This window comes from Mesoplodon mirus (assembly GCF_964341445.2).
Source record: "Mesoplodon mirus genome assembly, chromosome: 2".
NCBI lineage: Eukaryota > Metazoa > Chordata > Mammalia > Artiodactyla > Ziphiidae > Mesoplodon > Mesoplodon mirus.
The window spans coordinates 153,006,906-153,034,610 of NC_138977.1; the positions used below are offsets into that span (position 1 = coordinate 153,006,906).

Below are 27,705 nucleotides of genomic sequence, written 5' to 3' on the forward strand. Positions count from 1 at the left end.
ACAGCCAAGATTCTAAGCTTTGGAAAAGATCACAATGTATTCACAGGAGAGTTTTCCTGAAAAAAAAAATCTAAATGGTCCTATTATGTTTTAAAATGTTTATTTTTTTAATTTTTCGGCCGCACCACATAGCTTTCGGGCTCTTAGTTCCTCGGTCAGGGATTGAACCCGTGCCCTCCACGGTGAAAGCGTGGAGTCCTAACCACTGGACCGCCAAGGAATTCCCTAAAATGTTGATCATTTTCTTTCACCACTTAATTTCCCCAGTCTACACAATACCAGGTACAGAGTAGGTGCTCAATTAATATTTATTAAATGAGTGATTGACATACCATAGTGTAATGAAAATAATTAATCTGTTACATATCCAGGAGATTAAACTTGGAGATTCACCAAAGAGAATCAAGTTGTCTGTTACCTACAAAGGGAATCTAGATTGCAAATTCATAAGAGCTTTTCTAAATGCTTCTTTGCTGCTACTAAACAATGGTGGATGCTTTTTCATCAAGTAATACAATCTATTGAGCACTTCCTAAAGACCAGACAATGTTTGGTGTCCTTTATGTGCATTATTTCATTTGTTCCTCATGAGAGTCTTATAAGGTCATCTCCATTTTACTAACAATGCAATTGAAGCAGAGACAGGTTAAGAAACTTTCTCGAGGTTATTCAGAACCAGGATTTTAACCTGGTTTGAGAGCTTGTTTTTTAACCCTATAAATTCCCTCCTTAAAAATGTCACAAATGTTTTCTGACTTCCAGTATACTATCTAGGGAGTCCATGTAAAATAGTTCTCCCATGCCTTTAGTGCTGCTATACTATCCTTCCAGCCATGTATTCAGCTTATATTTAATGAACATCTACTAGGGGCCGGGCACAGTTAGGAGCTGGGGATAAAATGAATAGGAACATGATCTAGGTGCCTACCTTTGTGAAACTTGCAGTTTGGTGGATGAGATGGATAATTAATAAGCATTGACAATATAATATTATCGGATATGCAGGACCCCATAAAACGGACACCTAACCCAGAAAAAGGGGCCATGAGGCTTCCTGAGGAACTAGCATCTCATTCTCAGTACCTTGCTTGTGTCTAAAATGAGGCCACTACAAAGCCAGCAAAGCAAGTTGGCTGTGTCCCTAGCTTCTACAAAAGTGCCAGAAATTCAAAAAATACTTGTTGAATTACTAGTGTTAGACTACCTGAGAAAAATATCTCAAAGGTACTGTGGTTACTACTCTTACACTACCCCAATCTATGTTGATTATTTTTTTCAAAGTGTAGGTTGTTTTTTTTCTAAGTATAAGTTACCTTCCGGCCATGAGAAAAAAATTCAAATTTCCTAAACAGTACCTTAATTCAATCCTAGGGTGCTATGTCTCATACTTCTTACCCCAGTGACCTGAATAAGATTTGACAACTCTAACCATAAAATCTTACAATGGGCTTGGGCTCACAGAGATGAGTTAATGAAACACACTGTTTGTCTTTTTAATAAATCAAATCACGACAGTACACTTTTGCGCATTTGCAAGTGTCACTCCTAATTAGCTCAAGGACTCTGATTAGACAAACCCTATCTAAAGTCAATAGGGTAGGTGAGTTTTTGTGTATGTTAAGAGTTGATATCAATATTTTAGCTATAAGGCTCATATTAGTTTTAAAAAAAGTTATGGAAAAAAATAATGTCGTAAATAGTGGCTTCGGATATTTTAAACTATAAATTAGTACTTTGTTGTAATTCATTTAAAAAAAGATATATGACAAGATCCACAGTATTTTAAATGATTGAATCTCATTCCAAAACCCACCTTGCCAAGGCAAAAGCGTCATCAATAAGACTTGCACGATCAGCAGGAGAAAAGTACTGGGAAGAGAAAGAAAAAAAGGTAAGAAACATGAATCTTAAAACAAAGCGTGTTGAAAAATTAATGTCATTATTATGCTGTTCTTAGAACAAAAAGAAAACAATTCACAACCATTGCTATTCTTACCTTGTGGTTGAGGGAAAGATTGGTAGCTATCCATTCCCAAGTTGATACTTCATAATTTACACGATAAAACCCAATATGGTCTGGGTTTATTTTGAGAAAAGTGTTTCCACTAGGTTTAGGAGAGTTCAAAGTGATTCCTGTGGTAGTATATAAACACTAATGAGAAACATGTTAGCACATACTATAAACACAGAGAAATTAGACCCAGAGGGTAAAAAGAAAAGAAAAGAAATATTAGCTCAAGGAGTCAAGTTTGATTTGGATCCAAAGCCCCAAAGCCTAATTCTTATTTAGTTGCCTAACTTTAACATGTCATTGTGGTGCGTGAGCTGAAAAAGAAATAAGTAACATAAATAAGTGTCCTCTAATTTGTGACTTATTATTATTTCTTACTGGCAGAAGCTTGTCATATGGGTGAAATAATTCTGTGCTTGTCAATCCTTCAATAAGTAAAACAATGCTTAAAGACAGAGAAGTCCATGCCCTTTGAGGGTAATCCATATATTCTTAATCGTGATGGATTAACTACACAAAGAATATTCACTGGGGCAGCCTGGGGAGGGGATAAAAATGTAAACATATAGAATACTTTGTTTATTAAAATCAACATTCAAATTGATGGAAATGGTGATTGCTAAGCAGAGCAATGATTTGAGGGTCAGTAATGCTTTTAAAATGTCAAGAAGGCTTGCAATAGGACTAAAATCCAAATACAACATTCTTGATTTTGTGGTCCATTTCCTGCTCATTCTCCCAATTTTATTTATCTTTGTAAAGTCTTTTGCTTCCTTATTTCAATTGATTACATCAATGTTTTTTCATCAATGGATTTACCAAATTAACTTTCTGAAGTAGCATTCAGAATTTACATAGGGCTCTAGGATATAGATTTTGGAAGTTCAACATTGAGGAACAAAGACTTATGTTTTAAGTAAAAACTACTCAAAATAATAGTTATGCTCTGACATGACCAGTGTTTGTTAGCATTAGCTAATGAACATTAGGATGTTCGTTAGCATCCTGTACTTTTATACTTATATACTCCTTTGTTTGTGTGGACAATATGCAATTTAAATAATGATGTGGGAATACTTAGCATATTTAAATAATTTCAAATAGTTTAATGTAGTGATAATGTGGGATGTGATATTGGAAAATAGGAGATGAGGCTGGAAGTAAAAGTGAGGCCTCAGTGTGAAGAGCCACAAGCTGTGTTAAGTCCATCTTCTTTTTTAAAAAATTTATTTATATTTATTTTGGCTGCGTTGGGTCTTTCGTTGCTGCATACGGGCTTTCTCTAGGTCTTTTGTTGCTGCGTACGGGCTTTCTCTAGTTGTGGTGAGCGGGGGCCACTCTTCTTTGCAGTGCGCGGGCTTCTCACTGCGATGGCTTCTCGTTGCAGAGCATGGGCTCTAGGCACATGGGCTTCAGTAGTTGTGGCACGTGGGCTCAGTAGTTGTGGCTCATGGGCTTAGTTGCTCCACGGCATGTGGGATCTTCCCGGAGCAGAGCTCAAACCCCTGTCCCCTACATTGGCAGGCAGATTCTTAACCACTGAGCCACCAGGGAAGCCCAAGAAGTCCATCTTCTGAGAGATGGTAAGAATAGAGAAGATTTTTAAGCAGGGAAATAATATGCTCCAGCCTGTTTCTAGAAAGATAATTTTGATGGTGGTATGGGAAGGAAATTCTAGAGTCTACTGTAATAATCTAGGGCAAGAGAGAATGAGGCCTTACACTAATGTGGAGATGATGAAAATAGGTGATGTGTTCAAGAGACACATCACTGGTAAAATCAACACCGTCCTTTTTCTGAGTTGATGAGGACAGTTAGAGGAGGGAAAAATAGCTTGCATGATTGGATGAATAATGGTGTTGCCCTTACAGAATAGAGGAAGATGAGTCAGTTTGGGAGGAAAGATGATTTAAATTTTGGAAGCATTCACAAGGTTTGGAAGATATCCAGGACACAGTAGTTTTCCATAATATATAAGTAAACTCTTCAATAAGACAATAAGTTTCTTTAGGAACGTTCAGAGTAGGTTCTTGACAAATTGTAAACCTTTACCTCACTCATGTAGTATTTATCTTTCTTTGTCATTGTCCCATGGACAGGTTGTTGAAAGGAAGCTAATCTTTTGGCAGCCATACACTTTGAATGTTTGTATCAGGAGGAGAGCCTCTTGCTTAAGCACAGAGCCATATGTTATAGGAGGAAGAGCATAAACTTTCCAGTCTGAGAGACTGAGGATAAAATCATTGCTCTATGACTTACTAGCTGTGTGATCTTGGCCAAATCACTTGACATCTCTGTGTCTCAGTTCATCATGAGGGAAGTAGGGATAAAAATCCCTCACAGGGCTGTTGTGAAGATTAAATAAGATAACATAGGTAAAGTGTTGGTCACATAGTTATGTGTCCAACAGATGGTAGCTATCCCCATTATTATGAAAGGGGATATGCCGCCAGTTCTATAAATAGCAAAACAAATATAAATAACATTGAGAAGTTCCTGGCAACCCATCCAAATACTGCAGTATTTTAGTGTGCTTTATATATACCTAGTTAAGCCTGTCTAGAGTTACAGTGATTTTTCCCACTTTATAGATGAGGAAGCTGAGATCCAGGAAGTCAGTAGTTACCAGACTTTCCAAGTTCATGCTACTCTTGGAACAGTTGCCAACAACAAAATACTGTTGGGTTGTTTAGTTGCATAATGAAGTAAATAGGACTAAAATATTGATGCCTATTCCAGGTGGTGCATAGAAGTAAGGGTGTATGTTTCATTCTGTTTCTCCAATTACTATTAAGAATTTTCTGATTATAGCAGTAGTATGTGTTCTTTAGGCTCCAAATATGTATTTGGAAAATACAAAAAGAGTATAATGAAGAATACAGAAATTACCCACCACCAGTTGACATTGTTTTTATCTTGTGTGCATGTATGTATCTTACATATATATGTACATACAAACACACAATACACATAATGGAACCTTACCGTGTTTATTATTATTAATCCTTTTCATTTGAAATTATATTGTAAGCACTTTGCAATTTCATTTTCTATATATGGAGATTTAAATTTAATGGACACAATAGTACTCTATCATTCAGTTTATAAATTGTTTTGTGCTGGGCTTCCCTGGTGGCGCAGTGGTTGAGAGTCCACCTGCCGATGCAGGGGACACGGGTTCGTGCCCCGGTCTAGGAAGATCCCACATGCCGCGGAGCGGCTGGTCCTGTGAGCCATGACCGCTGGGCCTGCGTGTGCGGAGCCTGTGCTCTGCAACGGGAGAGGGCACAACAGTGAGAGGCCCGCATACCACAAAAAAAAAAAATGTTTTGTGCTATTTCTTGCTAGTTTTACACATAAAAGTGGTGAACGAATTCTTTCTGGATAGGGGCTCTTTCTAGAAAATTTTTTTCCTTCTATTATTTGTCTGATAATTATCTTTTCAAAATTTCATCCAGAGGCTAGTTTCAACTCAGATTTCAATAACATAGCATGCATAATAGTTCTCTAATAGACTATTTTATATAAATAATTATAACAAGCTTCAGTCAACTAGACAGCTTGTGACAGCCTGAAATTTCTAGAGAAGGAAACATTTTTCTTTGTGGACATAAAAACTGCGTTGCATCGATCCTTTAAGCAAGTTATTTTTCTGTGTAAAATGACAGTTTATATCTATCTTACTAAATTTGTGTATCAGTTAGTAGAAAAACAGCTGAAATACACAAGAATAGTATTTTTTGACTAATTACACACAAATTATATTTGGAGACCTAAAAATTTCAAGTAGGATGCACTATCAGAATTTGGGGGGACTTCCCTGGCAGTCCAGTGGTTAAGACTTCACCTTCCAATGCAGGGGGTGTGGGTTCGATCCCTGGTCAGGGAGCTAAGATCCCACATGCCTTGTGGCCAAAAAACCAACACATAAAACAGAAACAATAACAAATTCAATAAAGACTTTAAAAATGTCCCACATCAAAAATATCTTTTAAAAATTCCACTAGTATTCTGACTAGTTACAGTTAAAAAAAAAAAAGCATTTGGGGTCAAGGAAGAAAAGTTCAGTCTCTGAAACGAAGACTAACATGATCCATTGTAAAAATGGATTGGTTATCCATTTGTGACAGTGTTTTCAACAAATTACTTATTCAAGGAAATATTGATTGTGTTAGTAATAATTATAGAGTCCCATCTAAATCTCAGCAAGTAGCCTAGAGAATCTCCCTGAAAAGAAAGATGTAGGATTAATATGTAATGTATAATAAGTAGGAATCGGGAAAAAATGCAATCTGACTACCGTGATGAAGGATTATCATAGGCAATGGTTTTGGTGATTGTGAAGAAATAATTGCAAAGGAGAGTTGGCTAGTGAAGATCTGTTGATGTGTCCCTAGTCTGCCTAGGAAAGCAGGTGCCCAACTTAGCTGGTACATGTGTTCCAGATCATTTGACAGATCTGCTCTTATAGAGAACAGTGTATATGGAGAAACCTGTTGGTTGTTTACCATACTGTTCCCTTTTCCTTCTGGGTACACAGCTGGACTATATTTATTAGCCTCCCTTGCAGTTAGGTGGCAACATATAATTGACACCGAGACATAAAGTGTGGGGAGAAGTAATAGATGCATTTCTAGGTCTGGTCCCTCCATTATCTTCCTCTGTATTCTGATCAGATGCAGAAGATTCAGCAGAGAATTATTTAAAAAGGATAACCAGCAAGGAACTACTATAAAGCACAGGGAACTCTGCTCAATGTTATGTGGCAGCCTGGATGGGAGGGGAGTTTGGGGGAGAATGGATACATGTATATGTATGGCTGAGTTACTTTGCTGTGCACCTGAAACTATTGCAACATTGTTAATCGGCTATAATCCAATATAAAATAAAATTTAAAAAAATATCCAGCAGAGAAGTCCAAGATTGGGTCGAGGGGAGGGAGGAGGTGGAGCCATGAGAAAGAAAAAGCCAGGAATTCTAAGTCATTATCTGAGAGTGAGCTACCTAGGAGAGATGGTAGGTCAGGAACACCTCCATTGGAGTGTTGTATGAATAAGAAATTTTTTTTTTTTTTTTTGCGGTACGCGGACCTCTCACTGTTGTGGCCTCTCCCGTTGCGGAGCACAGGCTCCGGACGCGCAGGCTCAGTGGCCATGGCTCACGGGCCCAGCCGCTCCGCGGCATGTGGGATCCTCCTGGACCGCGGCACGAACCTGCGTCCCCTGCATCGGCAGGCGGACTCTCAACCACTGCGCCACCAGGGAAGCCCTGAATAAGAAATTTTTATTGCATGGAGCCACTCCTGATAGCCTCTCAATGCAATAATTAGACTCCCCTAGTTAATGCAGTATATATACAAAGCAATCACAGCTTATGACATCTTTAAAATAATTAATATACACTAACTCTCTATGTACCCTTATTAAGTAAATTTTCTTCCTGGAAGAGATATCTAATTAGCTGAAGTGAATATTCTATTTCACTTTGGCCAGTATGTTTTTATTTGTGTAAATTAACAAATTAGCATTCTTATATGTATGGTTCACGTGAATAAGATTTCTGAGACTTGGTTGACCATGGCTGAATTAAACAAACTGAGCTTCTGAATCTGCAAAACGGAATCCATAATGATTCAATCAAAATTCAACCATTCCATGAGGCTCAGTTTGGAGGAATGAAGAAAGTTTCTCTTTCTCTCTCCCCCACCCTATTTGCCATTAAATTAAAAAATATATGCCCATAATTATTTTGATATGAAATATTTGAATATAACTACCATCAAATTTTAGTAATATTTATATGATAGTCAGAATTTGGTTATCTAAACCATCCAGAATGCATCCTCAATCTGAAAGAGTTATGAAAACAGTCATCACAAAATCTGTTCCACCTCCTATGCCCTAAACTATCTTTTAGACCCTATGTGCTTATGAATCCCTATTTTTATTTTATTTTTATTTATTTATTTTTTTATAAATATTTTTTAAAGCAATTAAAAATTTTTTTCTTTTTTTAAAAAAATTAATGAATTTATTTTTTGTCTGTGTTGGGTCTTCGTTGCAGCACGTGGGCTTTCTCTAGTTGTGATGACCGGGAGCTACTCTTCATTGCAGTGCGCAGGCTTCTCATTGTGGTGGCTTCTCTTTGTTGCGGATCACAGGCTCTAGGCGTGCCGGCTTTGGTAGTTGTGGCTCGTGGGCTCAGTAGTTGTGGCTTGCAGGCTCTAGAGCGCAGGCCCAGTAATTGTGGCGCACGGGCTTAGTTGCTCTGCAGCATGTGGGATCTTCCCGGAGCAGGGATTGAACCCATGTCCCCTGCATTGGCAGGCAGATTCCTTTTTATTTATTTGTTTGCTTATTTATTTATTTGGCTGTGTTGGGTCTTCATTTCTGTGCGAGGGCTTTCTCTAGTTGCGGTGAGCGGGGGCCACTCTTCATCGCGGTGCGTGGGCCTCTCACTGTCGCGGCCTCTCTTGTTGCGGAGCACAGGCTCCAGATGTGCAGGCTCAGTAGGTGGGGCTCACGGGCCCAGTTGCTCCATGGCATGTGGGATCGTCCCAGACCAGCGCTCGAACACATGTCCCCTGCGTTGGCAGGCAGATTCTCAACCACTGCGCCACCAGGGAAGCCCCAAGGCAGATTCTTAACCACTGTGCCACCGGGGAAGTCCCAAATCCCTATTTTTAAATACTATGTTTTAGCAAGATTGGTTGTCTGATATCATGTGATAATCTACAAGTCTTCTAAATGTTAGAAAGCAGCAGATTAAAAACAAAAAGGTGGTATACTACTAAATGTAGATGCACTGACAATAGCCAAAAGAGTAGCTGATGCTAAAGATAGAGGCATTACTATACACAGCGGTCTGCAGGCAAACAAGCCTTCATTAAGCAAGGACTTCCTGAACTCTTAGTAACTCTTAGGATGCGCACAGAACCTTGTTGGGAATAGGGGAGCAGGAGACAAGGAGTATGATGTGTAGTTCGTATCTTCAAAGAGCTTATAATTTACTTTAAAAAGAAAAGACAGAGCATATGAATCTTAAATAACCATGCTGCTGCTTAAAATCTAAGGAATAATACTAAGAATAAGGATTGATGAAACTAATAGCATAAAATATACTCTCAACAATGAGTGGAGAGATTATTCAGGGTAGGTTAGGATAGCCAGAGAAGCATCTGAGGTGGAGATCCTCTTCTTTTGTTATAAAGTACATGTTTAATTGTTTTCATGTTTAAAATATCGTGTGTAACACAAATGTAAATAAACGACCTTAGGGGAAGTCCCACTCTTGCCTGGGAAATTTCTAACTGATGAATCACCAAAGAAAACGAGAAGAGGGAGGTGGGGCTGGTAACCTGAGCTGATTGCCCATTCAGTACACTCAGGACATGTTGTCATCTGTGCTCTGAGCTGAGAGCTGAAGATGTCCCCAAACAGGAAACTGGAACTTATTGCGTAGCCTAAAAATGGAGCAGGCACTTTGAAGTAGGAAGAGATGTCTAGTTTGCTTCTGGCTAAGTGACCAGTCATGATTCTGAAGTTGCAGATAAAGATAGGTTTGTCATCAAAGCTCTGTGAACATTAGAGCCACTTCATTCATTCATTCATTCAATAAACAATTACTAGGTACCTGCTGGAGATACAGAACAACCACACAACAACAAAAAATAAGCTCCATTTCTCAAGGAATATTCTACAGAGAGGGGAGAGACAGATAAAGTCAATAGTTACAGCAAAAAATGTCTTAAATGTAATGACAGAGGGATAGAGGTTGCCCTAAGAGCCCTTTGCTTTCTCACTTTCATACTAGCATTTTCTGTCTGTAGCACTATTTCAGTCTACACTCAGTCAATCCTGTCATCCACTTAAACTCTACCTTTAGCCCCCCCCTAACTCTCAGACTAGATGTCCCTTTCTTTAGTAACTTTCCTCAACCCCTAAATCTCCGCTGGTGCTTCTCCTGCGAGTGCCTTTGGCTGTTACCACACCAGGCCCTTATGACATGGTATTATGTTTGCCTGACTCATAAGGCAGTAAGTACCACAAGGTAAGGATTGTGGGTTCCCACCCCACCCCAGCATTATCTCCATACCTATCCCTGTGTTTGGCCCATAAGTTAGTTCTCAGTAAATACTTGTTTGAATTAATTAATTTAATTAATTATTTAATTCATTATTCAAATATTGTGTCTAATAAGTACATAATACATACAAGAAGAATGTTTATTGTTAACTCCTGAAATCTATTTTACAAAGCACTTGAATAAGCTTTAGTTATCTGAAAAATTTACTTTTGTGGAAACCTCATTTCATGAAAACGCTAGGTACATTGTGTTAGTGTGTATAAATTACTCATGCTTTCAGATTTGTAAACAGCAAATCAAGCAGCTTCCCAGACATTCCCCCCACCTTCAGTTAACCAATGGTGACCAATGGGGAAAATATGTAGTAATATTTAAACCAGAGCCACTGAAAACCTCCCAAGGGAATCCTAGCCTTATTATGCCTTTTATCGGTGCTATTGCACATTTTTAAACTGTCTTTTTTTCTGTCTTCTCCATTTTCCTTTGGCTTGAGTAATGTACTTGAGTAAGAAAATGGTCAGAAGATGGCTCACAAAAGATAGAGCTTGGTACTCAAACACAAAATTATCCTATATAAAATACTAAGACAGGGGCTTCCCTGGTGGCACAGTGGTTGGGAGTCTGCCTGCCGATGCAGGGGACACAGGTTCGTGCCCCGGTCCGGGAAGATCCCACGCGCTGCGGAGCGGCTGGGCCCGTGAGCCATGGCCGCTGAGCCTGCGCGTCCGGAGCCTGTGCTCCACAACAGGAGAGGCCACAGCAGTGAGAGGCCCGTGTACCGCAAAAAAAAAAGAAAAAAAAAATACTAAGACAAAATGGCATTGATCTGGGTATTCTAGAAGAATTCAAGAGAAATTGCTGACTACATCAGTTATGGTTAGCCTAAATGACCAAAAGAAAATTTTGTTGTAAAGGCAACAGAAAGGGGTCTTACCTCGACTACAGCAAATCTGATAGAGTTTATAGTAAAAGTTAAAACTCACAAAATAATTTATAGTAAAAGTAAAAACCAAAACTGAAAAAAACTATATCGGAGCCACATAAAACCTTGTACACAAATGTTTATAGCAATATTATTCATAACAGCCAAAAGGCAGAAACAATTCATATGCCCATCAACTGATGAACAGATAAATAAAAGGTAGTATCAATATGATGCTACCTTTGTAATATCAATATGATGTGAATATAATTTGGCAATAAAAAGGAATGAAGTACTGACACATGCTATGACATGGATGAACTTGAAAACATTATGTTAGGTGGAAGAAGCTATCACAAAATGCTACATGTATCGTTCCATTTATGTGAAATGTCCAAAATAGCCAAATCTATGCAGACAGAAAGTAGATTAGTGGTTGCTTAGGGCTGGGTTTATAGAATAGAGGAGTTGATAGCTAAAGGGTATGGAGTTTCTTTTTGAGGTGATTGAAATGCTCTAAAATTTACTGTGATGATGGTTACAAGTGTCTGTGAATGTAATAAAAACCATTGGACTGCATACTTTAAATGGGGGAATTTCCTAGTGTGTGAATTATATCTCAATAAAGTTGTTTTTAAAAAAAATCTACTGGAAATAGTGTAAAAACTTACTTGCCAGAGGAAATTAATTACTATTTTAGAATATCTTACAGGAGCAAATAGGCATATGTAAATAGAGGATAGGTGATCTACTTTTATCCCTGAGAAGCCATGGGGGAAAGTCCATGCCAAATGCTATTTTGAAACCAAGTCCTCATGGGAAGGGATGAAGAAGAGTCTCATTTGTCTTAGATAAGAAGTGATTTTGAAACACAAAACAAGCACAATAGCAAAAGTATAAAAAGCAAGATTCTTCTGGGATGGTTGCTAAAACCTGTCTTATTATTTTTTCAGCGATCTGTAGTAGAGAACATGTGATAAGGTCTCCCATGTTTTTATGTAACTCTAAAATTTTTCAAGAAGGGAAAAGACAAATCAGTGGAGATAGAATACAGAAATATATTTCTAGTTGGTTTAAGTGAGCAGAACAGTCACAGCTGAATTTAACACAGGCAAGTGCCAAGTCATTCACTTAGGGAGATGGTTAGATGGATGGATATAGATATAGGTAGTGCCTTGAGCTACTGGTGACAACTTGACAGCTTAGAAAAAATGATTTGGAGTCATTAAAGATTCTAATGTGCTAGTTGAAAAAATGATAGGTCTAATTTAATGGCAGCATTTTAAAAATCAGGCTTGTTACATAACATTCTAAGAAATTCAGTGGCTTATCTGATATTTAAAAAGAAGAAAAGAGAAGGAACAAAGGAAGGAAGGAGAAAAAGCGAGGAAAGAAGGAAGAGAGCAAAAAGATGAAAATTGATACATTGATCTTCCAGTGGTTGGGTATCTGACCCCTTCTCCTTTGGATATGGGTATTTATTATTGTACCAGTCATGGTAAATCATTACAAAGAATTTCTTAAGGTAAAAAAGTTCTTATTATAGATAAGGATTTTGGCTCACCAGTTAATTATTTAAGAGGTTTCTTTTCGCTGAAGTTTACATCATAAGTTTCATCTTTATTGTTGTTTCTTTACACTTATATTCATTTAATGTAGTACATTAATTCAAAGAAGAAATAAATCAATTGATATTTACCTCTTGTTTCTGACCTATTGTAGAATGTAATCCTTGATTCATTATCTTCAGTCCATTTAACTGGAATATTCCATGTGTAACTAAAGTTTTTTAAAAGGAAAAATTTTAACTTTTATTACTAAAAAATAAAAACATTTCCAAAGTAAAAATAGACAAGCATAAAAAGCAATAGACAAGCATATTTTCCTCATAAGCAATTGTACAGTGTATAGTATACAATTAATACAGTTAATACAGTACTCTTTTGTGGTAAAGATAGGCTATGTAATTGCTTTCAATTTATATAAATCTCTAAAATTTGGAACTTTGTATCAAAAATTAGCTAAGGATGAAGAAGATTATTTCAATAAAAATGGCTTGAGGCTTTGGAATAAAGATATTGTATAAATATAACACATATAAAATTGAGCATTCACATACATACTTGCACAGACTTTAATATGCTATAGTTTCTGTCAAGGAACACAATACATTTTTAGAATTCAGAAGACAGTATTAAAATGCTGGGAAGAAAATAATGCATTTTAGAAATTATGTTGAAATGACACCACCACCATCATCCCTTAAAGCTTCTCACGCTCTTTAAGTATCTCCTATTTACAATCATGTGAACCAGTGTGTTGCAAAGAAAAATCACCAGGCAAGCATGTTTCAGGGGGTTTTAGTGTTCTTTTTAGCTTCTTAGTATTTTCTCGTAGAGCAGGGGGAAGAGGTTAGCTTTGTACTTTGATACAATATATACTTAACATTTTAGTCTTGAAATCTCATAAAAGAGGTCTTAAATGTCTTTTAGATAGTTCTCATATCATATCTTACCAGTCAGAAAACACAGGAGATCTAGAGAAAAGATGAATCTGTGTTTGGGTTTAGGTTTCAACTCAAAGTTGGCCTTGTTTTTCTTCATCTGTGATCATTCAAGTCCCTAACAGAGAATGGGGGAATGATATTTCTCCCTTTCAAGATATAATAAAATTTATCTAATTCAGGGAGAATATATATTTGCCATCTACATGAAAGAAGTAATCCTTTGTTGTCTAACTAGTGAAATGTTTTATAGATTGAACTTTTACTAACTCTCTTGAAGGAGTTTATTGCAGTGGAATGTTCTTGGATGTAAGTTTCATAGAACCAATACGTAAATTGTTTCTTGGATCCTATAGGAGACATTGTCAGTGCTCCACCCTTATCCCCTTGAATTTCTTTGTCATTTTTGTACACCCTGGATTCCATTGTGCTTACCCTGCCAACAGCCAGCAGCTGGGTCTCTCTGTTAGAGGACTGCCCTCTGGCTGCCTGAGCAAGGAAAGCTAGAAGTTCCTGGAAGTTTACATCCTTGGATGCAGCCCTTAGCCAGTGATGGATGGGCATGAAAATGTTCTTTGCCCCATCTGCAGGACCACACTGAAGCACTGTCTCTAGAACTTCCCTGCAGGGTAGTCACCCTGGACAGAACCTGTTTATTGTTGCACCTTTGCTGCTTGATATCCCTCTTGCCAATCCCCCTACCAGCCTTTCCTAGACTTCCTAATGAGTCACTTTCACTTGAATGTTCACCTCAGGGTCTGATTTTAGCGAAGCCAACCTAAGAACGATCCCTTTACTAGACTAGTACTTGTAGTCTAGTAAAGTCTGTCTGTAGTATAGATATTCTAGTAATATTGCCAGAGCTTCTCGACAGATAGACAAAGAAGCATTTTTTTAAAGTCACATTCTACCTACAGATTGCACTCTTTCACTGCTCTGCTGATGTTGTGTTGCCATGTAGACTAACATTTCATTCCTCCTCACCTTTCCCCATTGCCAACCCAACTGAAACAACAGAATATGGAGTGTCTCGATACACTATATGCACAGTTAGGATTTCACATTTCCACTGTCCCCTCTAAGACACGGTTTCTGGGACTAGGCTGTGCCTAAGAGTAGGCATAAGATATACTGCTAAGGTCATGTAAAAAATATTACTCTGAGGTCTGTAAGAGCATCATAAGACAAAAAAGGATGCAGTGTTGAGGCTATATAATTTTATAGTTTTGGAACCACTTACAGGATCTAATCTGAGTAAAATTATAGACTGGAGAGTACAAAATGTCAAGAAACAGAAATTACATAAATGAAATGATAGAGTTTCCTATATGTTTTCTAAAATTCAAGAGTATCAGATTTAATTTTTTAAAGGTATAATTCACTTTTAAAATATCTAACAATATAACAATTTCTGGCAGTATAAATATGGCCAATCTAATTTTCACTAAGGAAGCTGACTTTGCCCCAACATGACATACCTACTACCATTCTTCCACTGGTTTACATTGACTGGACTGCCAAAGACATGTAAACTTGTCCAATAGAGAACTCTCCCTGATGGAGATGTGAAACTGGCCCATTTCTAAGAGATGGTTGAAGCCATAGTGTAAAACAATAACTTGCAAATGTGTGGCCCATTTAAATTATAAAAAGTTTCTGGTCAGTAAGAATTCCCTAATATTGGAATATTTAAGCAGTGAGAAAAGGGAAGAGGCCATTTAGTTTATAATACAACTTAACATTGTCTACCAGATAGGAATATACCTGAACAGAGAGCAGGTGAACACTAGGGTTGGAGAAAAAACTAATTCCTTTCTGGGGGCATTACACCCCATATAATCTAATCTATAATTAGATTATATTATGATCTAACTTTTTAATCAAATGGAAAAATAAGGAATGATAACTTTCTATATAATGTCTTTTTCTGTCTTATTTGTTCAAGAGCCACTACAGATTTTTAAGAAATGTTCTCAAGAGGATAGCCCGTCTTTTCTAGGTTTATTTTCCTATGCATGTATAATTTGTAACTTTTTTTAAAAAAAAGGGAACAAGTAGATTGACTTTATGATAAATGATCGCTAAAAATCATGCATCTATGAATTTAAAAATTTTTTAAAGTCTCTGAAGGTTAAAACTAAAAAAAATTTAGAGAAAAGTGTAAATGTTAGTACAGTTCCATGTTCTAAATCTTGATGAGTACCATTTAAAGATTTATTATAACTTCAAAAGTGATTTTAGACCTGTTGATATGTTTAGTTCCCTTGGTAATAAAGTTTTTTGTTTGTGTGGAGAGGAATCTGTAACCCAGGAGTAGTCTTTAAAAATATAATCCCACAGGTTTAAAAACAGTGTTGGCTGTGTCTCTGGCTTAACAAATCAGTGGATATGAATGAGAGAAGGGAACAACTACTGTGAAGCTTTCCCAATGGAAGTTTGTTTCTCAAGAAAGAAATATATTTTTTAAATTTTATATGTGCAAACACTATTAAATAGCAGTATTAAATATGGCCAATCTGATTTGCTAGAACATAAAACAGTAACTGTAAAAAACTATTTATGATTAACAGAATGATCACAGAAATTATGTTGATTTATGTAATTGAATTATCACCTGATAACAAGTCAGATCTAAGTTTCAAATCATTCATATATTATGAGAGGAAATAGTGAAAAACAAAGACGTTTTCTCCATCATAATCTTTCCTCTCCAAAATAAAGATAAAGAAGGAAATACAGACACCCCCTGACTGATTTCATTGGGTCTAAGACCTCAAATTTTCCTTTATTTTGGCGTGAACTATTAATTTTCAGAACCTGCATTCCAGCAAGATATCCAGTTTCTCTGAATTTCTTTTACTGTGGGAGAGCTGAGTGTCTGAGGTTTCCAGGGGAAGAGGCTGGTAACAGGTTTCAACAAGGTGAGCACCACTGGCTTCTCCAGTTCAGGTGCCAACTAGTTTCTTGAAGTAGCTAATTTAATAATTCTGAGTGTTCTTCATTCTGCCTGGGACAGAAAATTTTTGGCAGTTTGAATTTTTGGAAACACCTGAGTGTGCTTTTCATGTAACAATTCCCAAAGCCCTGAATTGGAAATCAGGAAACAGGTTCTGTTACCTGCTGCATGTAGTACGGTATCCTAAAGTGGGTCTATAAAGGTTCTTCAGTTCTCTAGAAATACGGGTATGACCTATATAGAGCAAGATGAGAACAATATTCTAAAAGGAGATTGTTCTCTGCAAATTCATCCGATTCAATTCCCTGCACACTGTTTATTCTTTAATTGGAAATTTTAGCTCAACTCAATCTTTGGAACATATGCCACACAGCCCCAGCCTGGCCATTCTCCTAGGGCAGCCCCCATCAACTCCATCACCTCTCACATGGGTCACTAGCTATAGTATCATCCTAACTGGTCTCCCTGCATCCACTCTTGTCCCACCTGATCTGTTCTCCATAGTGCAGCCAGAGGGGAAATTTGAAAAAAATGTAAACATGATCCTGCCAGTTCTCTCCTTAACATCCTTGAATTTGCACACTCTTTTGTTCAAAATCTTTAACATGGTCTGCATGCCTGTCCCCTGTCTTCCCCTCCAACTTTATCTCCCACCAGTCTTCCCAGTGCCTCTCTGTTGTCCAGTTCTTGGAGCCAGACTGCCTGCATTCAAACTGAGGATCCATCACTTACAGTCTGTGCAACCTTGAGTAAGTTATTTAAAAAATTTCTGCCTAAAGTTCTCTATCTGTTATAATAAAATACATTAAAGTACTTAGAATAGTGCCAGCTACTTAGTAAATGCTCAGTAAGCATTGCATATTATGTGTATAATGCTCCTTTTAAACTTTAGAGCCTTCATATATGTTTCACTTTCTGTTTTGAAAACCTGAACAGTCATCCCCCAACACCAATTTACTCAGTTTAAATATCACTTCCTCAAGAAAGAAAGTCTTCTGTAGTCCTCTCTACTCCACCACACCTCCTGTCCCACAATTAATTCAGGCTCAGTGTATCAGTGGGCACATGGCAGGAGAGAATAATTACTGTGAAACTTCCAAATGGAAGCTAGTTTCGCAAAGAGAAATATTTAAAAAATTTTAGTATCCAAAGGCTCTAGCAGTATTAAAATAGGCCAATTTAATTTGCTAGAACATAAAACAATAACTGTAAAAGAACCAGTTTATAGTTATTAAACTTCCTGAGACACCTTCTACACTATATTTCTCCTTCCTCATTTATATTAATTGCTACTGAATAATTGACCTTGTGATGATTTATATATGTGACTGTAAAATGAGGTGAGTGAGACTATTAAAAAAGGAAGAGGGTGAAGGGTCTTTTCAGTGGAAATCGGGTAGTGGAGATTAGACGCCACCTGGAGTGTGGTAAGTGCAAAATTCTCTCCACCCAAAGCACGTATTAAGGAGTTAAAAGACAATTAAAATCGGCATGGGTGAAATTGGACCCCAAAGTGGTACACCCAGGTTCCTGTGGCCAGCTCCAGTGGCTAGGGGGGGCGTCCTGAGATCGTGATTTTGTTCTCTTCATTTGGGAGGGGTTGGCACCCCAGAAATGTATACAGAAATAACTAGTTAGTTATACAGAAATGGCTATATTATTAATACTTTTGTAAAAGTTGTATTCATACAAGTGTAATAAGTTTTGAAATCGCTGGCTCTGTGGCACGTGTTTAGTCAGCTTTTACAGTATTTGGTATGTTTTAAAAATCTGGCAAATTAGAGGAAATGATGTATTGGATTTGTAATTTTATCTGACATTCTTAGAATACCTTAACTCAGTAGTCATGTTTAAATGCCTATAAAAGTCTGATTTGGGTGAGGTTTTTTTGTTGTTGTTAATTTTATTGGAGTAGAGTTGATTTACAATGTTGTGTTAGTTTCAGGAGTACAACAAAGTGATTCAGTTATGCATATACATATATTCATTCTTTTTTCAGATTCTTTTCCCATATAGGTTATTACAGAATATTGAATAGAGTTCCCTGTGCTATATAGTAGGCCCTTGTTGGTTATCTATTTTATATATGGTAGTGTGTGTATGTTAATCCCAAACTCCTAATTTATCCCTCCCCCACATGCTTCCTCTTTGGTAACCATAAGTTTGTTTTTGAAATCTGTGAATTTGTTTCTGTTTTGTAAACAAGTTTATTTATATCATTTTTAAAATTAGATTCCACATGAGTGATATCATATGATACTTGTCTTTCTCTGACTTACTTCACTCAGTGTGATCATCTCTAGGTCCATCCATGTTGCTGCAAATGGCATTATTTCATTCTTTTTTATGGCTGAGTAATATTCCATTGTATACATGTACCACATCTTCTTTATCCATTCCTCTGTTGCTGGACATTTAGATTGCTTCCATGTCTTGGCTATTGTAAATACTGCTGCAATGAACATTGGGGTGTGTGTATCTTTTCGAATTATGGATTTCTCTGGAATATGCTCAGGAGCGGGATTGCTGGATCATATGGTACTATTTTTTGTTTTTTAAGGAACCTCCATACTGTTCTCCATAGTGGTTGTAACCAATTTATATTCCCACCAACAGTGTAGGAAGTTTCCCTTTTCTCCACACCCTCTCCAGCATTTATTGTTTGTAGACTTTTAGATGCTGGTCATTCTGACTGGTGTGAGGTGATACCTCATTGTAGTTTTGATTTGCATTTCTTTGATATTTAGTTATGTTGAGCATCTTTTCATGTACTAGGAAATTCTGATTTTGTAAAGTTAAAGGTTTGATTCTTTTTTTTCCTTTTTGGTTGTTAAGGTTTAATGTGTTTGAAAATGCCCAAGAAATTTGATATACTATATTTATGAATTATAATTTTTTTAGATTCATAAAAATGTATAGAAAAGTCTTTTTAGAAATTAGATTCATAAAACTGTGTCTTTTGGTGTTTATATTTGAAATTTAAATGGAATTTAATAAAATTTTAAGTGGTGATGCTTAGAAGTTTCTTATAAATGATATATGCAAAATAATTTGATTGATTAAGTTTGTAATTGCTGTTAAAATGTTTGGAGAATTTCATTTATGCATTGTAAGTAAAAACATCCTTAATCAAAAACTGGGAAAACCACTATTGAAAAGCCACTGTCTCCTACACCCTTTCCACAGAACAGCACCTCTCTCAGAAGCAGCCCCTTTTAAATGCTTTTGGTTTTAGTTCTTCTGATGTCTAATACTGTAACTCTAAATACCTCTATATTTTTTAGATAGTATTTATTAACTCACCCATGAGGGTGATTTAGTTCACTTATACTACTTTCATTTTCGTTTCCCCTTTAACAGTCAAATTATAATAAAGCAAAATTATTATTATTAGACTTTCTATAGGTTACAATTTTTCCTTTAAATAATATACCCATACTGCCTCTTCTTGTTTTATAAATTTTAGTATTGTTACTCTCTCCTAACTGTAGAATAAGGTTATCTTGTGCAGTGCTGATAAATGCTTAACAACCAGCTCTCAGGGCAGGGGTGGGAAATGGAATGTAGTATTTGCTGATTTCCATTAACTCACATCATGACCAATTTCAGGGTACTGGAATGATGTCACTGAGTTGGGATTAAAGCCAACTTCAGTCCACCACTGAATCAGTATGCAGTATCCTTTTTTTCCACCTTTTCTTCCTCTTCTACCTCCTTTCTTCTGTCAGCTGTTTTTTCTTGTTACAATGTTAAGATTGTTTATATTTACAATCTAACTTGTCACTATAACAAATATTAACATGTTATCCATTGGTTGATTATAAAAGCTAAAAGACAATAAATAACACATATGAAATTATGCTCTATACATATTGCTGGCCGAGAAGTGTGTTGGAGTCATATTTCCTTCTCAGTGGTCTGATTTCATGGCCCTTGAGTCACTTAAATGAAAATTTCCCCTAACACCCTAACATAAGGGTAAAATAGACTCCTCTTCCTTATACTTTATCAATGGCATAAAATCATTCTACCTGCTTCATATTTTTGGATCACAATTTTTACATACAGCCTTGATTTTGTTTTTTTCTAATTTTCTTCTTTATAGTTGGCCAAACTGATGGGCCTTCACCAATTCCCCAATTCTGCCATCCTCCCAATTATACTCTCTTTTTCCTGGGGATCACCTAACTCAGCCCCAGTCATCCTGCTCTTATGGCTCTGTGAGCCCACTGGATCGCTATTGGTCTGCATTTCCTTTCATGGCTCTCCTAGGGTGGATGAACTGTTTCCTGGATCCTGTGTCTTCCTCTTTTTTTGATTTATTCATATTTTTTTCTCTCCAGGCTCCAATCCCCCTGGACTGTAGCCTTAGTAACTTTCTAAGAAGTGCTATGTGGAAAGCATTTTCTGGGGCTCCATGTCAGAAAATGTCTTCACTGTGCTTATACATTTGGTTTAGGGAACTGCCTAGAGAATTAGAGGTTGAAAATATTTTTTGCATCCACGTTTTAAATGACTGCTTCATTTTCTTCTTGAGTTCAGAGTTGTTGTAAAGAAGTCTAATGCCACACTAACTCATGTACCCTTGTTTTCTGAAATTTCATGAGGCTATAGCTAGGTATGTTTTTGGTGTTTTTTTTTTTTTTTTCCTTTTTGTACTGTGTAGTCAATGGGGCTTTTTAATCAGAATCCTTGTGCACTTTATTATTTCTTTGGTACAATTCGCCCCTTAAGTTTCTTTATTTTCTTTTTTTGAGAGACTTCTACTAGTTGGGTGCTAGACTTTCCATATTTGTCTTCTGTTTCATATTTGCCAGTTCTATGTGTGTTTGTCCTGTGCTTTTAGGGAATTCCCCAAATTTATTTCTAGTTGGTCTATTAATTTTTTTTGACAACCAAAATTTAATCCTTCATAGCTCTTTTATATTCTCAGTTCATCTTTTCGAAAACATTCTGCTCTTAGTTAATGGATATAATAGCTTCTTTGATCTCTTAATATATTTCATAAATTTATTTATTATTTCAATTATGTCTCTTATAGAGATAGGTTTCTTGTTTGTTCATGTGAGATTTTACCTTTTATGCTTTTAGATTTTTTTCATGTGTCTTACTATCCTTGATTGTTCATTCATATTTAAGAAAGAAGGACTAAATTGGTTATTCTTGGTCTCTTGTATGTAACCCCTCTACTGTTGAGAAGGGAGGTATATATATATTTTTTAACATCTTTATTGGAGTATAATTGCTTTACAATGGTGTGTTAGTTTCTGCTTTATAACAAAGTGAATCAGTTATACACATACATATATCCCCATATCTCTTCCCTCTTGCATCTCCCTCCCTCCCACCTTCCCTATCCCACCCCTCTAGGTGGTCACAGACCACTGAGCTGATCTCCCTGTGCTATGCGGCTGCTTCCCACTATCTATCTATTTACATTTTGTAGTGTACATATGTCCATGCCATTCTCTCACTTTGTCCCAGCTTACCCTTCCCCCTCCCCGTATCCTCAAGTCCATTCTCTAGTAGGTCTGTGTCTTTATTCCCTGTGTCTTATCCTAGGTTCTTCATGACCTTTTTTTTTTTTTTCTTAGATTCCATATATATGTGTTAGCATACGGTATTTGTTTTTCTCTTTCTGACTTACTTCACTCTGTATGACAGACTCTAGGTCCATCCACCTCACCACAGATAACTCAATTTCGTTTCTTTTTATGGCTGAGTAGAGAAGGGAGGTATATTTTTGAAACTTGACTTCTCCGCTGAACAGGAAGTCTGACTAGAGGCTCTGTGTATGTATGAGGGGAGCTGGCAGCTCCAGCCCATTCATACTACAGATGCCACAAGGAGGAAAGCTTTACTTTGGGTGTCCCAACCAAATGGAAATCCTTAGCTCTCCTCTACGTCTTGGTCAATTTCTTTAGGAAAAAAAGCCCTCTGGATTTTTGCCTTGGGTCATTGCCAGACTTTTGAGAGCTCTGTGCAGAGGAAAGAATGGCAGTCAATGAAGGGAAAGTGGAGGGGGAGGGGTCTGGCTGGCACAACTGTCCTGAATCCAGACTTCAAATTAATTGCCCTATTTTCAGCCTCACTCCTGCCTTCCACTCTGAGTGCTGACGCTGAGCCCAGAGCCTGTCTAGGGATAGGGGAAATCAGCTTCCATCTCTACTGAAAGTCTCTTTTTATCTGGCTGCATCTTCCTCTGTTTGTTTTCTGTCTATATTTCTCCCTCTGCTTTTCTTCATCTAGAATTTTATGATGCATTTAGCCCTTCCTATTTTCTTTACTTCTCTGAGTTTATTTCTTTTATTACTTCTATTTCTTTATTCAGTGAGTTCTGGGAAGAATAGTACTTGCATGCATGTGCTCAGTCCATCATTTGGAACCTGAAGACAACTGAGCTATTTCTGAATGCCTTTTTTCCCTAAAGACACTGTGCTTAAGCATTAGGTACTGAAGAGCAAGGTCTAAGCAGATGGCCAGTATTTTCATGAAATTTCTGCTTTTCTTCTGAAATGCGTTATAGCTTCTTACCCCAAAATTGAATGTGGCTCAGAAGAATTAGCTCTCGAGTCCAACAGAAAGCGTTTCTGTGTGATGTTCCTCATATCTTTCATATTAAGTACAGGATAACCCATCTGATTGGTCCAGGTGTCCATTACTTCTTTTACTGGTAGCTTACTTGCCTAAGATTTTTTTTAAAAACAGAGAATAATCAAGCAACAAATAAGGGGAAATAAAAGGATAGAATAATTAGATAAAGAAATGATTGATAAATCATTTGTTAATCAAAGAAATATTTGAGGATATACTCCTCCTTACCTCTTCAAGTGCTGCCCAAAAATCTGAAGTTTTGGCATTCTTAAATTTGTATTTTTGCAAGTAACTCTGCATGTGAAAGATAACAAGAATTTCAAAAGTCAATGTTTGCTTTTTCCATACTTCCACAACATGAGCTGAACCCTTCAACATGTCTCGCTCTAATGAATAATATAGCAAATGTACCTAGAATGAAAATCAAATGATACGCCGTATGCAAAACATTTTGTAACCTATAAAAACACTGTACAAATAACGATTTATTTGTAAAGCATAAGGAATATTTTTTCTTATTAATGAGATAATTCTCTTTTTTTTTGTTTTTTTTTTTTAGTCTAATGGAATTGTGAACAGGTGAGGGAAAGAGTTTAATTTTTTCAGGACAACCAATATAAGATGCTTAAGGACCGTCAACTATTTAGCAAGCAGTCAACAGTCCATAACATTTTTGATCCACTAGGAAAAAAGATCCATAATTCTATGACGTTCACTTATTGGTGTTAACCTGTCCACTGCTGGCTGCATCCCCTACCTTTATTTACACCAGTAGTGTTTTCTCATCTCACACACTAGATGACCCCATCACACATGAGTGATTGAAGTGATATGAAAAGATAAAACTGGTGAGCTCGGATCTAAGCCAAGGCTCAGCAAACTTTTTCTGTAAAAAGCTGTATAGTAAAGATTTTAAGTGTTGTGAGACATATAGTCTCTGTCACAACTACTCAACTCTGCCCAAATAGCACAAAAGCAGTCATAGATAATATGTAAGTGAATGAGAATGGCTGTTTTCCAATAAAATGTTATTTATGCACACTGATATTTGAATTGCATACAACTTTCACGTCATGAAATATAATTCTGATTTTTTCCAACCGTTTAAAATTGTAGAAGTGATTTTCATTTGCAGACCTTACAAAAATGGATGGTGGGCTGGATTTGGCCTGCAAGCTGTAATAGTAGTTTGCAGACTCCTGTTCTAAATAAATGAATGTACAGTCTTCTGAATAATAATAATGATGATGATGGCTAAATTGGGAAAATTATTCACTCTAAAGAGTAAGATTTCATTTTTCAAATATTTTAAAGATACAAATCTTTTAACTACAAGGCTCCCTTTTTGTCAGTTCTAGTCACAAAACCTCTCTATATATGAGTTTTCAGGCATAATATGATATCCCTAGAGAAAATTCCTTGTCTTCTTCTAATCTCATAATTGGGCACTACTTATAGTTCTCCAGGAGACCTTCCAGAATTCCTGCTGTATAACTCCTCTGTTATGCTCTAGAATTGTCCTGTTTAAAATGTGGAAGTCTTTGATAGAAATAGAACCTTCTTAAGTGGTCTTTGAACCTTCAAAGAAAATAACCAGTGGTTGACTTTGCTCATATCATTTTCACTCTAAGTTGCTCTAATTTTCAGGAGGTGCTATACCTTAGTCCTGTTATCTTCTAAATTCCTCTTTTTAGGCATAGAGAGATAAAACAATATTACCTGGACTGCTCCAAGATGCCTGGGAGAGAGTTGAGGCCAGTTTAGAATGCTGCCTTCATATTTGTTCTTTTGATTGGTTCACTGCTCAGCACTGCCACTGGAGGGCAGGCGAAGGAAGGGAGAAGAAATGAAAGGCATATATTCTGTATCAAATTTAGGTGTTCGTGCCAGAGTTTTGCATAGATCATTCATTCCTTCGTAGTAAAATAATTGGATGCTTGGAATAGTAATAATTATAATCATAGCTATCTGTTAATGATGATTTCTAGTGAATAGTATCTTCTTAAAATTAATTTTGAGGAGTTTCTTTGTATATTCATGGTGACTTGTACTTAGAAACATGCAATCTTGGAACTGAAAGGAAACTTAAATACTATTTTATACAACCTTCACATTTTGGGCATGAAGGAAACTGGTGTCTAGAGAGGTGAAGAGATTTGCCTGAGATTACGGTGAAGAGACTTCTGAATCCTGGATCAGTTTGTGTGGTTTTCATCACTGTTGTTATTGTTACTGTTTTTTAAATTGCAGTTTCTTGCTTCACCTTATTAGCTAGGGGCTTATATAAGCAGTATATTAAAAGGAACTAATTTTATTTTGTCTAGATTAGTGCTTTTGAATATTCTATATTAAGAAATTTCCTTCTTCACCTTTCATAATCACGATGCAGTCATTCCAGTCAAAAGTTCACAATGACCTAGGTCCCCCAGTAATAGTCCCTCAGTTAGTATCAGTGTGCACAAAGGAAAGGAAGTGTTTCTATGACTAGTATCTCAGGAAGGGACAGGACATTTTCCAGTTGAACCATTCCTGTCTTATCAGCGATACTACTGATACTAGGAGAAAAAGAAAGGATGGATATATTTCCCAGCTTCTATTTCATGACCATACATTGTTATCAGTGCCCCATAATTTAATATGCTTTTTTACATACAAGCACAGCCTGAAAGATTTTCCAGTTGATGGTTTTACAATTTTTTTTTTTTTCTGCGGTACGCGGGCCTCTCACTGTTGTGGCCTCTCCCATTGCGGAGCACAGGCTCTGGACGCGCAGGCTCAGCAGCCATGGCTCACGGGCCCAGCCGCTCCGCGGCATGCGGGATCCTCCCAGACCGGGGCATGAACCCGTGTCCCCTGCATCAGCAGGCGGACCCTTAACCACTGTGCCACCAGGGAAACCCTGGTTTTACTCTTAATTCCCCTCACTCTGTACCTGCTTTGCTGTCTGAGATTGGGTTTGGGGTTAAGGTGATGAGCATGAAAGAGAACAGAGAGCTGGCCATCCCCAGAGTTAGCGCCACACCAGGTTAGATAATGAAGAGTGACTTTTGGTAGAAAGTTAGTATTTGCAAGGGAAAAGTTGGACATTGTCACATATTGTGGGTTTAGGGACAGCAGTAATAGCATGATGATAAATCAAGGAGAGATACATTTGGATACTAGAATTATGTGAAGGGATGTTCCAGTTGGTTTGAGAGCTTATTGAGTGTGGCCTGTATTGATCATATACTATTTTCAGATATTAGCTAGTGTTTGAAGATTGAAGGTAAAAAATGAGTGTTTCAGTGTCTTTTTATAAATTAATTCCATAGCACTATAATGATATGAAAATTAGTATCTATTCATTCTAGCACCATCTGTAGTGGCAGTTAGGGTAGAGGAAGACGGTTTTAACATGAGAAATATTACTTTTAGACTGGACTGGGTTTTTAATTAGTTATATCACAGATATGAGCTAAATAAAATTCAAGAGTATTATTAAATTATTAGAATAGGTATTCTCTTTTAAAGACTCTTTTGGTACTTCTCAAAAAAAGTTAATATGGACTTCCGGGTAAGATGGCGGAAGAGTAAGACGCAGAGATCACCTTCCTCCCCACGGATACACCAGAAATACAGCTACACGTGGAACAACTCCTACAGAACACCTACTGAACGCTGGCAGAAGACCCCAGACCTCCCAAAAGGCAAGAAACTCCCCACATACCTGGGTAGGGCAAAGCGGAGAGATTCCCGCACAGAGGACCGGTGCCGAGCGGCACTCACCAGCCCGAGAGGCTTGTCTGCTCGCCCGCCGGGGCGGGCGGCGCTGGAAGCTGAGGCTCAGGCTTCGGTCAGAGCGCAGGGAGAGGACTGGGGCTGGCAGCGAGAACTCAGCCTGAAGGGGGCTAATGTGCCACAGCTAGCCGGGAGGGAGTCCGGGAAAACTCTGGAGCTGCCGAAGAGGCAAGAGACTTTTTCTTCCCTCTTGGTTTCCTGGTGCGCGAGGAGAGGGGATTAAGAGCGCTGCTTAAAGGGGCTGCACAGACGGGCGCAAGTTGCGACTGAAAGCGCGGAGCCCAGAGACGGGCGTGGGACGCTGGGGCTGCTGCTGCTGCCGCCAAGAAGCCTGTGTGCGAGCGCAGGTCACTGTCCACACCGCCCTTCTGGGAGCCTGTGCAGCCCGCCACTGCTGGGGTCCCGGGATCCAGGGGCGGCTTCCCTGGGAGAACGCACGGCGCGCCTCGGGCTGGTGCAACGTCACACCGACCTCTGCCGCTGCAGGCTCGCCCCGCACTCTGTGCCCCTCCCTCCCGCCCGGCCTGAGTGAGCCAGAGTCCCCGAAGAGGCTGCTCCTTTAACCCCGTCCTGTCTGAGCAAAGAACAGATGCCCTCCGGCGACCTACATGCAGAGGCGGGGCCAAATCCAAAGCTGAGACCCAGGAGCTGTGAGAACAAAGAAGAGAAAGGGAAATCTCTCCCAGCAGCCTCAGAAGCAGCGGATTAAAGCTCCACAATCAACTTGATGTACCCTGCATCTGTGGAATACATGAATAGACAACAAATCATCCCAAATTGAGGAGCCAGGAGTCAGTGCTGTGCCTCTGAGGTGGGAGAGCCAACTTCAGGACACTGGTCCACAAGAGACCTCCCAG

At 37.8% G+C, this 27,705-nt stretch overlaps 1 protein-coding gene across 1 annotated transcript in view; it reads right to left on the minus strand.

The window, feature by feature from the left end:
- ENPEP (glutamyl aminopeptidase) overlaps window positions 1–27,705 on the minus strand; it is a 103,617-nt gene that overhangs the window by 18,869 nt on the left and 57,043 nt on the right. Inside the window, exons 9-13 of the mRNA XM_082610914.1 lie at window positions 23,300–23,365; window positions 23,012–23,163; window positions 12,718–12,797; window positions 1,997–2,133; window positions 1,814–1,869 (exon numbers count right to left, since the gene is read on the minus strand). Coding sequence (XP_082467040.1) covers window positions 1,814–1,869; window positions 1,997–2,133; window positions 12,718–12,797; window positions 23,012–23,163; window positions 23,300–23,365 — 491 coding nt within the window. The remainder of the gene's footprint in view (window positions 1–1,813; window positions 1,870–1,996; window positions 2,134–12,717; window positions 12,798–23,011; window positions 23,164–23,299; window positions 23,366–27,705) is intronic.